Here is a 15,082-nt window from a genome sequence, read left to right as displayed (position 1 = left end):
GCCATGCTCGCATAGAAAGGTGTCTGCTTCACCACCCACACCTAACACTGGAGACTTTGGAACCATCTTTCCTCCTCAAACAGAGGCACATGTCAGCAAGGGACAGCAGCAGCACTAGGAATTAGAGAATCACAGAATCCTACAAGGGAGGAAGATGAAGCTGAGAGAGATTTGGAATTTCCACTGTAGAAGGTGGACAGTATCCTCTCTATCCAAGTCTGTGGCCAGCATTCTTCTGAGCAAATGCACATCACCCGCAGTGTCATGGGGTTAGAGTGTGCAGGCTCAGCCCTGGAGGACGTGAGTTGGCAGGACCCCCTTCTGCATGCCAGTCATCTCCAGTACAGCTGAGTCTCAACCTCTCCATGGGGCCCTCATGAGAAGTAAATGATGTGGTGCCCCCATCCTTACTCTGTCTCTCTTGAGGGGTGTCTCCAAGGGCTTTTTTATAAGTGAGAACATGTTCTTAGAAAGTGCCTGTTACACTTCAGTGACTAGTCACATGTCAGGGTGGCCTTGCTTTAAAGAATGTGGAAGACTCGAAAACAGTCTTAGCGTTGGCCTTAGTGAGCCATGATTGTGCCACTCCAGCCTGGATTACAGAGCAAGAGACCCTGTTAAAAAAGAAAAAGAAAAAAAAAAAAAACACTTAGTATTTATTTTTCTGTTAAATATAATTTTCATTATGGTAAAATAACGTACTATAAAATTTACAATTTCAACCATTTTAAGTATAACTTGGTAGATATAATTTTAACATGTGTATAGATCTTGATATCTTTCCACCTAAAAAGTACACTGGTTACTATAATAAAAACATAGCGCTGAAAGTCTTTCAGATTCCTGAGCGTGACTTTAGGAAAGCTCTTATTGGGTCCCGCCAGGCCTCCTACCTCCCTCCTCCCGCCTCCAGGAGCAGCTGCGTGTTCTACAGCGTGTGCATGCAGGTGGGTCTGCCGCAGCCCCTAAGTGAGTGCACAGAGGAGGCTCCCAGGCTGTCCCCGTTCCCTGCCTGTGCCATGTGCCATGCTGTCACCTTCCTTCGCATGTTCTGCACCACTCCCCAGCCCTCTTCTCGCTGCTCTTCAAATACAGCTGATTTTTAGAGGTCAGATGAACTGTGACTGAGTGTGATGGGAAACATGGCTCTCCCTTCGGTGATGGGTAGCTGAGTTGACCTCCACCCATGTTCTCTGGGAGTCTTGTGGGAGCTGCTGGGAGAGCTGCTGACCGCTGCAGAGCCTGCCAAACTGGGGACCTGGTGGGTAGGACAGCTGGCCCTGCTTCTCTCCTTGTCTGCTCCACAGACTTTTGTTGTCACAGATTAATGACCAAAATTTGTCTACAGACTCATTTTATCCAATCTATAAATTAAGGTATACCTCAAGAAATTTATTCCAACATAATGATGTTATCAAATCATAAGCATAATGAATTAATCTGTATGTCCCCTTTTTCTCTAAACATTTACTTTACATTTTAAACTTTTTAAATAAAAATGTTTATTAATTTTTGAAAAGACAGACTTATGGTAGCCACTCCCCTGTCAGACTGTTTGTTTCTTAAACATATTTTTAAAGGATCACTTTTTTAAAAGAATGTTTCCTGTGTAACCAAATGAATAGTAAAGAATGAATTGCAGTGGGAGGAACAATACACTTTTTAACTGTGCCAAAAGTGAGTTTCTGCACCAAGTCTATGCCCAGCAGAAGCGGGAGTCATTTGAATGTGTTAGCTGGCCCCAGACAACTCTGCTTCACAAGGCAACAGTGGCCATCCAAACCATTACCTATTTTAAAAATAGTTTTTAAAAACAGTGGAGAAGCTGATTTTTTATGAGACTAAGCATTTTATTTAACTCATAGCCATTCTTCAGCTAAGCATCGTGCATTAAGTATAAATGTATAATATATCTAAACTTTTTTAATTAGCTGGTACCATCCTCTAAATAAAAGTCATTGAATTCAAATAGAACTTTCCTATGGCTGTGTGCTTCTCGAACAGCATTTCTCAAAGAGAATTCCAAGGGAACACTAGTTTCTCAGGACATTGTTAGTGATGACACCAAAAAGGGTTTCATGGTTATAAATGGGAGAAGCTTTAGTTTAAAACAGTATGCCACAGGTGCCTTTTACACGGAGCTCTCCAGGCCCTCTGCCATGTCCAGTCCCACTGTAGCATGTGAGGGTCCTGCCAGCCACAGATGCACCACACAGCAACAGGCAGGGAGTTCTGTTCTCATGGGTTACACTTCACAGAACACTTTTTGGGAAACTCCAAAATTTTAGGAAAATTGATAAGCACTCTGTCACTATCTGGAAAGGGTTGTTTATTTTTCTATACTGTATAAAGACCTTTTTTTACACTCATCTTTTATCATACCCTAATTTTACTCAGTTTCTTCACAGAGTAACACTAGGATCTGTCTTAAACTGGGCAGATTTTTGAGCAAAAAACAGCATAAAAGTTTATGGCTTTAGCAATGACAATGCTGCTAACTATAGTAATATCAAGTGGCTAATGTGTTAGATACTCACTCTGAGTATAGAAACCCTAGTAGGTGTTGCACATATGTTCTTTACTTCCTTTACTCCTTGCAATAATGCCAGCAGCAACCCCCAGTTTCCCAGAAGGGCTGATGTAAAATCCAAGCATTTTCTCAAGGTCTCACAGTGTATGAAAGGCAGAGCTTAAGCAAGATGAGTTTCTTGACTCCAGGGACCCTGCTGTTTCCCATCTCTGTTAACAAGGGGCTCAGGTAAAGGTTAGAGCCAGGTCTCAGAAGTGCAATCAGATCTAAGGTGAGAACCATATAACTGAAATCATAACAGTGTTGTCCTTTTGTGTCCTTCTATATATTTTACTTCAGATAACTTTTCTTTTTTGTGTGTGTGACGGAATTTGGCTCTTGTTGCCCAGCTGTAGTGCAATGACGTGATCTCGGCTCACTGCAACCTCCACCTACCAGGTTCAAGAGATTCTCCTGCCTCAGCCTCCCGAGTAGCTGGGATTACAGGCATCTGCCACCATGCCTGGCTAATTTTTGTATTTTTAGTAGAGACAGGGTTTCACCATGTTGGCCAGGCTGGTCCCGAACTGCTGACCTCAGGTGAGCCATCCGCCTCAGCCTCCCAAAGTGCTGAGATATAGGCATGAGCCACCATACCCAGCTCAGATAACTTTTCTTACATGTAATACATATCTGTTTGGGGAAAATATACAAAATACCCAATCCAAAGGAAGAAAGTAAATATCACCTCCAAACTCTACTCAGATAACCACTAAAAACATTCTTATAGGCTTCAGTCTTTTCCTTTGGCTTAATATATAGAGAGATGCATGCATAGATACACATACACACACACACACACACACAGAGTGAGAGAGTTAATTTGTTGCCTGCTTTTTTCTTAGCAGGGTATCACAAACGTGTTTCCATGTCCATAAATATTTTCTTTGTAACCATTTCAGTGACTGTATAATATTTCACCGTGTGGATGGATCCTAATTTAGTAAGCAAGTTCCTGTTGTGCAGTTGGTTTCCCACAGTGTCTGTCCATCTGTCTGTGTGCCTTCTTTCTTCCCCATCTGAATTGCCACACATCTCGAATTGTAGTTCCATGGCCTTAGGCATTAGAGGCTGTTAAGCATTCTACCAGTTCACTGGCCTAGTACTCAGTAAGGGATGTCTGATGATGAATACTGTTAACTTTCCTTGTTCCAGGACAGCGGGGATTTTTAGTTTGATTGACACCCTATGGCCCCCAGCGATACCTCTGAAAACACCTGGCCGTGACCAGCCCTGTGAAGAGGTAAGCCCGGCACTGGAAAAACTTCCCCAGTTGCGGACTACTCCATGCCAAGTGCCAAGCCAGGCATCGTCACTGCCACCCACATGGTCTGTGTCCCCGACTCCAGTGGCAACAAGGAGCCCCCGTGCAGCCAGTTCCTTTGTGGTGACACATGAATATGAGCCAGGATTGGGATTCAGGTCCCTGGAGACCAAGCTCTGGCTGCCTTCCCTACTGTGCTGCACAACATTTTCTTGAAGTTAACTTATGATGAATGCGTAAACCACAACCCTTATATACTGTTGGAGCAATTGGGGTCTCAGCCTCATACTAAAGCAAACATATAGAATTTTTCCGACGAACTTCTAGTCACTCATAGAACCAACACTCAGTTACCAATTGGAGCAGGAACTCAATACAATCCATAGACATTCGTACAACATCCTGGGTAGCCAGGAACTTCCATTGCACTGCTTGTCTATGATAGTGTCTCAGAAGAAGCAAAATGGATGAAAAGTGTTCCCTCCTCTCCCTCCTGAACCTTTTCCAGCAGGTTAACCAGCTGCTGCTTTGGGCCAGAGCTCCCAAAACAACTGAGGCTGTCTTCCTTAGGTTGTGGCTGACATCTTAGTAGTGCTAAGTCTGTAACCCTGTACTGTGCCAAACAGCATAGTAGTTGTCAAAACACACGGTGGCTCATGCCTGTAATCCCAGCATTTGGGAGGCCGAGCCAGGCAGATCACCTGAGGTCGAGAGTTCGAGACCAGCCTGACCAACATGGAGAAACCCCGTCTCTACTAAAAATACAAAATTACCTAGGCATTGTGGCGCATGGCTGCAATCCCAGCTACCCAGGAGGCTGAGGCAGAAGAATCACTTGAACTCAGGAGGCAGAGGTTGCAGTGAGCCGAGATGGCGCCATTGCAATCCAGCCAACGAGAGCAAAACTCTGTCTCAAAAAACAAAAAAAAAGCCATTTCTAGATTACTTAAGGGAAAGTAATTTCTAGATGATATTTTCAGTATAACCTGAAAGATTTCTGAAATGAAATCTTGAATTAATAGGTTCATAAGTATGGAAGTTCTTATACTTGGTCCCAGAAGTAAACAATGCAATCCATTCCTTGTATAGCATTCCAGAGAGAGGATGCATCTGTAAGCGAGTATGTATATATTAAAGAGGAGATTTTAATCATGTGCTTGAGTCTTTTAACAATACATTCACCTTCTGCTTTTGCCTCATGTAAACAGATAAAAACTCATCTGCCTCCTCCAGCCTTATGTTACATCCTCACAGCTCATCCAAATCTGGGACAAATTAATATAATTGACGGAGACCCCATTTATAAGCTTTACCAGCCTCCAGTTGCCCGCTGCTTAAGAGACATTATCCAGGTAATGTTTTTGTTTCTAACAAGTTATTTAGGTATTAGCTGTGTCTGTATGCTTTGTGTAATGCTGCCAACCTTTTCTAATTCCTTTCCAGATGAATAATCTTGGTACCCGTTGCAGTTTCTATGCCAGGGTGATTTACCAAAGACCACAGGTAATAATCTGTCTCAATCTCTCAGTCTCTGTCTCTCAATCTCTCAGCCTCTCTCTCTCTCTCTTTCTCTCTCTCTCTCTCTCTCTCTCTCTCTCTCTCTCTCTCTCTCACACACACACACACACACACACACACACACACACACACACGGTGTTAGAGGTTTGTTAAAGGGCTATCTCCTTTGGAAATTAATAGATTGCCAAAACAGAAGAGCGTTTTTAAAGTCCAGTTAAGTATGCCCCATATACTGAAGTGGTAGTAAATCCATTCCTTTTACAGGTACAGACTACCAGCCACTGTGCTAAGCACTGGGGTATAAGACACCCAGATACAACCCTGTCCCCAAAGCTTCTCAACCCAGTAATTTTCATTCTTTCCTGACACTTAGGCAGGTTGAAGAAAGGAAAGAGATGCAGAAACTTCATTTATGTGGTGGAAATGGTAATCTCGGGATTGAGCTCAGCTACTTCTGGGAACTTTTAGAGGCTTCGAAACTGAAAGCCCTCCCATACCACCTCCATGGTCCCTATGAGGCCTCGGGCTATTCTAGGGAGCAGCGGCCTAGAGGAGCTTGCTGTCAATCAGCTAGGAGTAGAGGAGGGAAGGAGACCTGCTTGCCAGTTTGAATGCATGGACTACATTCTGCAAGAAACCTCTGCTGGCCCTTACCTTATGGAGGAATATCCATGTATATCTAATCATCCAAGAGGGATTGAGAACATCCTATTTGTTAAACTCTTATCCACTCATAGGCAATGTGCACTGGGTGCATCTGCCATGGTGCAGGAGAGAGTGAGTGCCCCACACATTGCCTCCTTGAGGGTGTGTATAAGTGGAGCAAACCAGGCCCCAGATGCCTGCACTCACCTGGGCCGTCAGTGGATCACCAGCTACCAGCCAGGCCAGAATACCCAGGAATTGCCCAGCAAGGAGTCTCAAGGGAGGGCAGGAGGCTGGCACCTCAGCCAGCAACCTCGGCCAGGTGCCCCAGTGCACCTTGAGTCAGGGGACAGTGGTGGGGGTGGACCAGGGGCTATCTTCTAATCATACTATGCCTGGTTATCAAGATCCGACACTCACACCCCTCACTTTTCTTTTTGCTGATGAAATATGCTAAAGCACACCCAGACCTTGTGCCATTTCCTCTTACATGCTTGTTATGAATCTCTACAAAGCATTCACGCTTGCATACAACCCAATTCAGCTGCCTGGTTTTGGAGCCTTTCTCTTCTGCTTAAATTATCCAGAGTTATTTTCTGTTGTGCATTTATTTTGAACAAATTCTTTGCATTTCTCTGATCATTCTTAGACAGTGGAAGAACAAGAGAGTGACTAAAAGAATATGTTTGTTAACTTCTAGTCAAGTTCTTGATGAGTTGCATATATATGAGTATCATTAAATCATTGTTACCACAAGCATGTTAAATCAGCTCCTCTTCCATCTGCGTCAGGAGTAGTGGGCAGACTGTTTCTGTAAAGAGCCAGATAGTCAATATTTTAGGCTTCTTGGGTTGTATGGTTTTCATAGCAACTACTCAGCTCCACCTCGCAGTGCAAAAGCAGCCATGTTGTCATTCACAAATGAATGAGCAGGGCTGTGTTTCAGAAATCTTTATTTACAGACACCAAAATTTGAATTTAACTTAATTTTTACTTGTCACAAAATATTCTTATGGTTTTTTAACCATTTAAAAATGTAACAACTTTGAATAAATATAAAAACCATGCTTAGCTTACAGGCCACACATAAGCAGGGGGCGGGCTGGATTAGCCCACAGGCCTTGGTTTGCTCATGTTCTTCAGGTGCTGAGCATGGCTGGAGGGCACAGGAACTGTGACGCAGAAAAAAAACAACCCTTGTGTCTCCTGGCATCCTGTAGGTTGTACTGAATGTGCAGTGTGGTATGTGTCAGGGAGAGGAGACAGGGAGGGCCATCTACTGACACCCACCGATTAGGGTGCAAGCTTGTTACCTAAGGATGCCGTAGGTGCTGCGCAAGAACACAGCGCTGATACATATGATCATCATATGAAAGAACTTTAAGGCTTTATCTCAATTTAATTTTTACATTTCAGATGTAAGGAGTATGCTTTAGGTGATATGCTAGTAACTGTCAATTGCCTTTCCTTTCCTTCTCTGCAGAAAGTGTGTGTGTGTTTCTGCAGCTTAACCTGTGGATTAGCTAGTGCTTGCCAGCGCATAGAGTGTTGCCCACAGAAAAGAAATCAGAGGGCTGAGTTTTGAATATAAATGAACCACATTTAGCTCTTTATTTTTTATTATCAATACTTCACCTTTAATTTCTGTGAGAGATTTTTCAGATTTTCCAACCATGCTCGTGTATGTATCATTTTATCTCAGCAGCAATAGTGTCACTGTTCTTAATTCCAAGTGGAGAAGACCAAGGCTAGGCCTGGTATCTGCTGTCTCTGATACACACAACCAAACCCTGGTGGAGCCTGGCGTGGGTTTCCTAACTCTTACTCAGCCCAGTGTCCCATGGTGCTTCCTGACTCCACAATCCTTCAGTTACCTGGAGCCCTGGGGGTGGAGCAGGGATGCAACACACCCCTACCCCCAACCACATGCTGGCTGAGCTTGTGCAGGTACTTCACTGCATTGTCTCATGTCCTTGTCTGTCAAATGGGTGTGACATTCTCTCACCATATTGGATTGTTCTAGGATGAATTTAGGAGTTTTGAAATACCCTTTTTCCTTTGTTTTCTCTTAATCTGTTCCCCTTTTCATCATTTGACAGCTGATCAGTGCCTCTCATGAAGAATTAGAGAATGACTGACATGAGTCCCTCAGTGGTACTCCCTGTGAGCACCCCAGTGTCCAGATCAGCAGATAGGAGGATAGGGCTCCCAGCAAGGACGCGGCAGAGCATGTACTATGTCTCATACTTTCCAAGCCTGAGGAGACCTAAGACTGCCTTCACATTCCTCTGCTCACCTTGAGAAGGGTCAGTGTGTGGGGGGATGCCCTTGGCATCTGGCACATTCCTGCTCTTCTGGGTCATGGGCCAGGCGGTGGCTCTCTGTGAAGGTGCCATTCACTCACAGGGAGAATGCTGTCCTCATAGCAGCCACGTGGCAGTTGCAGCTCACACTCCTGCCCATGGCCCTCTGGCTGAGACTGAGGTTGAAAGTAAAGAAAGCAGGTGTCAAAATGCTTGCACCAAAGCCAGTTGGAGGGGAACTCTGGGGCAAAGAAAGACCAAGAGTGAAGCAGATCATCCACCTTGCCTTGTGAAGGAGTCCTCTTTCAGGGAGGTAGAGAAGATATGTTAATCACCTCCTATCCAAAAAACAGGCTCCCACCAATGCAAGTGCAGCTTTCAGTGAGCATGACTTCCAGTGGGCATGTGTGCCTAAGGATCAGTGGTCCTATAGCCACAAAACAGTCAAAGACTTGGAACCCAATGGAACAGGTTCCATGATCCACTGAAATTCTGTCTCCTGTAGTCTGCTTTTGTAAGAGAATCACCAGAAACCAGCTGTCTCAAGAAGGAATTGAAATAAGCTGAGTCCTGGGGCCAGTCCGTAGTTAAGCCAGTGGCCTGCATCCTTGGCAGTGAGAGTTGACTTTCAGAATGGCACCATAAGTCACTGCTGGAACTCGAGCCATAAAAACAGACCTAGACTAGGTGTGGTGGCTCACACCTGTTATCCTAGCACTTTGGGAGGCTGAGGCTAGAGGATCTCTTGAGGCTAGGAGTTCCAGACCAGCCTGGGCAACAAAGCACAACCCCATCTCTACAAAAAAATAAAAAATTAGCCAGGCATGGTGCTGCATGCGTATCATCTCAGCTACTTGGGAGGCTGATGTGGGAGGATCCTGTGAGCCCAGGAGTTTGCTGCAGTGAGCTGTGATTGCACCACTGCACTCCAGCTTAGGTGACAGAGTAAGACCTTGTCTCAAAAAAAAAAAAAAAGAACCAGATTCAGTTGTATTTATATTACACTAAAGACTAAGTCATGAAGGTGAAAAGATTGTTTTCATATTTAACTTTTATTTTGTAATGATTATAGTTTCACAGTAGATTGCAAAGAAATATACCGGGGGGTCTGGTGCACCCCTCCACCCCCATGTTAATACCCCGCACCCACAGTAACCACAGTAAAAACCAAAACCAGCTGGGTGCAGTGGCTCACGCCTGTAATCCCAGCACTTTGGGAGGCCAAGGCGGGCAGATCACAAGGTCAGGAGATCGAGACCATCCTGGCTAATGGTCCTGTTTAACTTTTAGTGGAAACCCTGTCTCCACTAAAAATACAAAAAAATTAGCTGGGCATGGTGGCAAGCGCCTGTTGTCCCAGCTACTTGGGAGGCTGAGGCAGGAGAATGGCGTGAACCTGGGAGGCGGAGCTTGCAGTGAGCCGAGATCACGCCACTGCACTCCAGTCTGGGCAACAGAGTGAGACTCCGTCTCAACAACAGCAACAAAAAAAAACAAGAAACTGACACAGGCACAGTCCACAGAGCACATTCAGGTTTCAGCATCCATGTGTGCATTCTGTGTGTTTGTGTGTGTGCTTGCGCTTCTGTGCAGTTTTGTCACATGTACAGCCTTGCATCACCGTCACTGCAGTCAGAATCCTCTGCTGTGTCACCACCACCGATTCCCATGTTGCCCTTTATAGCCACGTCGATCGTTTTTTCATCCCTACCCCTGGCAACCACTCACATGTTCTTTGTCATTATAATTATGTTGTTTTATGGTTGTTACATAACTAGAACCATGCAATATATATCTGTATTAGTTTCCTAGGATTCTCATATAAAGTTCCAAAAACTAGATAGCTTAAAACAATAGAAATGTATTCTCTCACACTTCTGGAGGCCAGAAGTCTAAAATCGATGTGTTAGCAGTGGCCAGGCACAGTGGCTCACACCTGTAATCTCAGCACTTTGGGAGGCTGAGGCAGGAGGATCACTTGAGGCCAGGAGCCCGAGACCACTTTGCCCAACATAGTGAGGCTCCGTCTCTATTTAAATTGTTTTTTCGGCCCGGTGCTGTGGCTCACACCTGTAATACCAGCACTTTGGGAGGCCGAGGCAGGTAGATCATCTGAGGTCAGGAATTGGAGATCAGCCTATCCAACATGGTGAAACCCCATCTCTACTAAAACTACAAAAAATTAGCTGGGTATGGTGGTGCACACCTGTAGTCCCAGCTACTCAGGAGGCTGAGGCAGGAGAGACAGAGGCTGAAGTGAGCCAGGATCGCTCCATTGCACTCCAGCCTGGGTGACAGAGTGAGACTCTGTCTAAAAACAGAAAAAAATTCATTAAAGAAATATAAGGTGTTGGCTAACAGCATTATCTAGAGATTCATCCAAAGGACTAATAATGTTGAACATCTTTTCATGTTTTTACTTGCTATCCATATGTCCTCTTTGGTAAAATGCCTGTTCACATCCTTTGCCCATTGTCTAATTGGATTGCTTGTTTGTTGGTTTATTGTTGAGTCTTTAAAGTTATTTATATTTTCTAAATACAAAACCTTTGTCAGATACAGGATTTGCAAAAATTTTCTCAGGATTTCTAAATTGTATTTTCACCCTTTTAATGATTTTTTAACATAGTAGAAGTTTTTAATTTTGATACAGTCAGATTTACCAAAGTTTTCTCTTACAGATCACAGTTTTGTTGTCAAGTCTAAGAGAAATCAAGTCTCTTTGCCTATCATCAGTCCCAAAGTTATTCTTTTGTGTTCTTTTCTAGAAAATTTAATTTTACACTTTACCTTCCAAGTCCATGATGCATTTGGAGTTGGGTTTTGTATAAGGTGCATGGTTTAGGTCAAGGTTAATTTTTTCACCTTTGGATATCCATTCATTCCAGCACCATTTGTTGATAGATCATCCTTCCTCCATTAAATTGCTGTTACACCTTTGTCAAAAATTAATTGGGCATATTTTTGTGGGAGAGATCTATTTTTTCCTGATAAATTTGCATTGGTAATATTTTTGCCTAATTACTAGCATTATAGGTGTCTACATCATCTATGCTTAAATACTTCTCCTGGGGTGGGTGTGGTGGCTTATGCCTGTAATCCCAGCACTTTGGGAGGCTGAGGTGGGTGGATTGGTTGAGGTCAGGAGTTCGAGACCAGCCTGGCCACTATGATAAAACCCCATCTCTACAAAAATACAAAAATTAGCTGGGCATGATGGCAGGTGCCTGTAATCCCAGCTGCCCAGGAGGCTGAGGCTGGAGAATCACTTGAACCCAGGAGGAGGAGGTTGCAGTGAGCTGAGATTGTGCCACTACACTCCAGCCTAGGCAACAGAGTGAGACTCCATCTCAAAAAAAAAACAAACTTTTCCTGATTACATAGGGCTATAAATATTTTTATTAGAGTTTTTTCTTTTAGAGCAGTTTTAGGTTCACAACAAAATTGAGAGGCAGATACAGAGATTTTTCCATACACTTTCTACTCCCACACATGCACAGCCTCCCCATTATCAACATCCCTACCAGGGCGGCACATTGCTTCCAACTAATCAACCTGCATTGACACATCATACTCACCCAGAGTCCACAGTTTACATAAGGGTTCACTCTTGGTGGTGGGATTTTATGGGTTTGCACAAATATGTAATGACATGTATCTACCATCATAGTATCATATGGAGCTAAAAACCTATGCTCCACCTGTTTATTCCCCCTCCCCACAAATCCCTGGCAAACATTCTTATTTTTACCATCTCCATAGTTTTGCCTTTTCGGAATGTTGTATAAAGTTGGCATCTTACAATCTGTAGCCTTTGAGATGGACTTCTTTCACTTAATAATAAGCATTTAGTATAACTTTTCATGGCTAGATAGCCCGTTTCCTTTTGAGCACTGAATAATGTTCCATTGTCTGGATGTACCACATAGTTCAGTTTAGTTATTCATTCACCTACTGAAGGACATCGTGGTTGCTTCCGGGTTTTGGCAATTGTGAATAAGAAGACTTTTTATTTTTTGTTTATTTATTTATTTATTTATTTTTGAGACAGAGTCTCACTATGTTGCCCAGGTTGGAATGCAATGGTGCAATCTTGGCTCACTGCAACCTCTGCCTCCCGGGTTCAAGAGATTTTCTTACCTCAGCCTCTCGAGTAGCTGGGATTACAGGCATCTGCCACTACACCCAGCTGATTTTTGTTTGTTTTTTGAGATGGAGTCTCTCTGTGTCGCCCAGGTTGGAGTGTAGTGGCGCGACCTTGGCTCACTGCAACCTCCACCTCCCAGGTTCAAGCAATTCTCCTGTCTCCGCCTCCCAAGTAGCTGGAATTACAGACACGCACCACCACGCTGGCTAATTTTTGTATTTTTAGTAGAGACAGGGTTTCACAGTGTTGGCCAGGCTGGTCTCAAACTCCTGACCTCAGGTGATTCACCCACCTCTGCCTCCTAAAGTGCTGGCATTACAGGTGTAAGCCACGGCGCCCAGCCTAATTTTTGTATTTTTAGTGGAGATGGGGTTTTACCATGTTGGCCAGGCTGGTCTCAAACTCCTGACCTCAAGTGATCTGCCCGCCTCGGCCTTCCAAAGTGCTGGGATTACAGGCCTGAGCCACCCTGCCCGGACAGAGAAGAAATCTATTTTTAATAAACTTTTAGCAATGTAGTGGTAGTACTGCTTTAATTAGTTACTGATGTCTTTTTCCAGATGATTTTATTGTTACTGACTTTGTTCATAACCCCAATAGTAGAGATAATTTTGTAGTTAATTTCAAAGGAGATTAGAACATTTTGGTATAATAATAGATTGAAAGAGAGACCACTGGCTAAATCCAGAGTATTTACAAAAGCATCTAAAATTTTTGGACATTGTCAGAACTTCCAACCTCAGATAATCTTACAGAAATCTTTGCCCTTCCTGAAATATTCACCAATTTTTTTTTTTTTTTTTTTGAGACGCTCTATCACTCAGGCTGGAGTGCAGTGGTATGATCTCAGCACACTGCAACCTCCGCCTACTGGGTTCAAGCAATTCTCATGCCTCAGCCTCCAGAGGATCTGGGATTACAGGCGTGCACCATCAGGCCTAGCTAATTTTTATATTTTTAGTAGAGATGGGGTTTCACCACATTGAGGTTAAAGGTTAGAGGTTGTAACCTTTAAACTCTATTAAAAGGTTACAGAAAAGAATAATCAGCTTTGCAATCTGATTGCAACAAGAGAATGTACTATTATATATACAATAACTAGAAAAATAAACTTTCATGGTATGTTTTTTAAATGCTTAATTCAAACTAAGACTGTACTAGTAGAATTATCAATAAGAACTCTTAAATAAGGCCAGGCACCGTGGCTCATTCCTGTAATCCCAGCAGTTTGGGAGGCTGAGGCAGGTGGATTGCTTGAGCTCAGGAGTTCAAGACCAGCCTGGACAAAATAGAAAATTCCCATCTCTGCAAGAAATACAAAAATTAGACGTGTGTGGTGCTGTGCTCCTGTAGTCCCAGTTACTTGGGAGGCTAAGGCAGAATTGCTTGAGCCCAGGAGGCAGGCGTTGCAGTGAGCTGAAATTGCGCCATTGCACTCCAGCCTGGGGGACAGAGTGAGACCCAGTCTGAGAAAAAAAAAAAAAAGAAAAAACTCTTAAATATTTTTAACATTTTCTAAAATTGGCTAAAAGAAAGCAAGCATTCTTTAAATTAGTGGATCAGTAGCAGAAAAAGTATTGCACTCCAAAATCTCAGCTGCAAGATAAATACAAACTCAGGTTACAAATCAGTAGTGTCTCAATATGTATGAAGTTACATTGATGAAAATTTCACATAACACTAAATGGCGGAAAGGCTCATGCAGTCATCCAGACTCTAATATCACCTTATGTATTAAGGAGTCATTATCCAACTTGAGACACCAGAATTTTGATTCTGTAAATATCTCTGAGTGACCATCTACATTTCCAGTGTTATCATACTCCATTTTCCCCATCAAAGCTTTTGTTTTTATTAAGCCCAAGAAGAATAAGACAAAATGAAGAAAAATGGGTACGTGGTACACAAATCCCTCTAGGTGACACAAGAATTGACATATCTGACTCAGAGAACATATTCAATAAATAACTTTATTAAATGAAAAAAATGCCATAAGAACAATAGTCAGAATTGAGGTAAAGTAGGTGGCCTGCATTTAGAAAATAGTTTCCCTAATCTTTCTACCGCTTCAAGCATCACTTGGATCAACACATTTTTTTTGTTGTTGAAAACTCCTGATGCAAAGTCATTGATTATTCCCTGCTCACTGGTTGTAAGAAAAAATAAAGGGATATTAAATTTAGTGAAAACAACAACTGGTTGAAAAGAACCTCAGTGAAAAGATCTGACTGGAAGAAAAAAGAAGTTTATATATTGGGCCCCACACTTGGCTTCAACTCATAAGTGCGTTCTCTTTATTTCATTTCTCCTTTAAAATCACTGCTTATGCTTAATGGTTAATAATAATAGAAATGGCTAACAATTGCCACACTTACTACTCCCCTGAATGTCTTCAGCCTCTTATTCAGAAGTTTCACATAACATCTAGTCAATATAAAGGGAATAATAAGCTGCGATTAAAAGTAATATAAAGCCATTGATACCTTTTTGTTGTACTGTATTAAGTAATTGTAGATTAAACTCTTACACCTTCCCACTATTTTTTTTATTATACTTTATGTTCTAAGGTACATGTGCACAACGTGCAGGTTTGTTACATATGTATACATGTGCCATGTTGGTGTGCTGCACCCATT

General features: G+C 42.9%; 1 protein-coding gene across 1 annotated transcript in view; it reads left to right on the top strand.

Annotated features, from left to right (window-relative positions):
* Positions 1 to 15,082, top strand: part of SPIDR (scaffolding protein involved in DNA repair) — a 378,203-nt gene that overhangs the window by 337,396 nt on the left and 25,725 nt on the right. The window contains exons 8-10 of the mRNA XM_011945693.1: positions 3,725 to 3,812; positions 5,042 to 5,185; positions 5,277 to 5,336. Of these exons, the coding sequence (XP_011801083.1) occupies positions 3,725 to 3,812; positions 5,042 to 5,185; positions 5,277 to 5,336 (292 nt within the window). The remainder of the gene's footprint in view (positions 1 to 3,724; positions 3,813 to 5,041; positions 5,186 to 5,276; positions 5,337 to 15,082) is intronic.

This window comes from Colobus angolensis, unplaced genomic scaffold, assembly GCF_000951035.1.
Source record: "Colobus angolensis palliatus isolate OR3802 unplaced genomic scaffold, Cang.pa_1.0 Scaffold243, whole genome shotgun sequence".
NCBI classification, from domain to species: domain Eukaryota; kingdom Metazoa; phylum Chordata; class Mammalia; order Primates; family Cercopithecidae; genus Colobus; species Colobus angolensis.
Note: the sequence above shows the minus strand (reverse complement) of the source record. Positions and strands in the feature narration are given on the sequence as shown.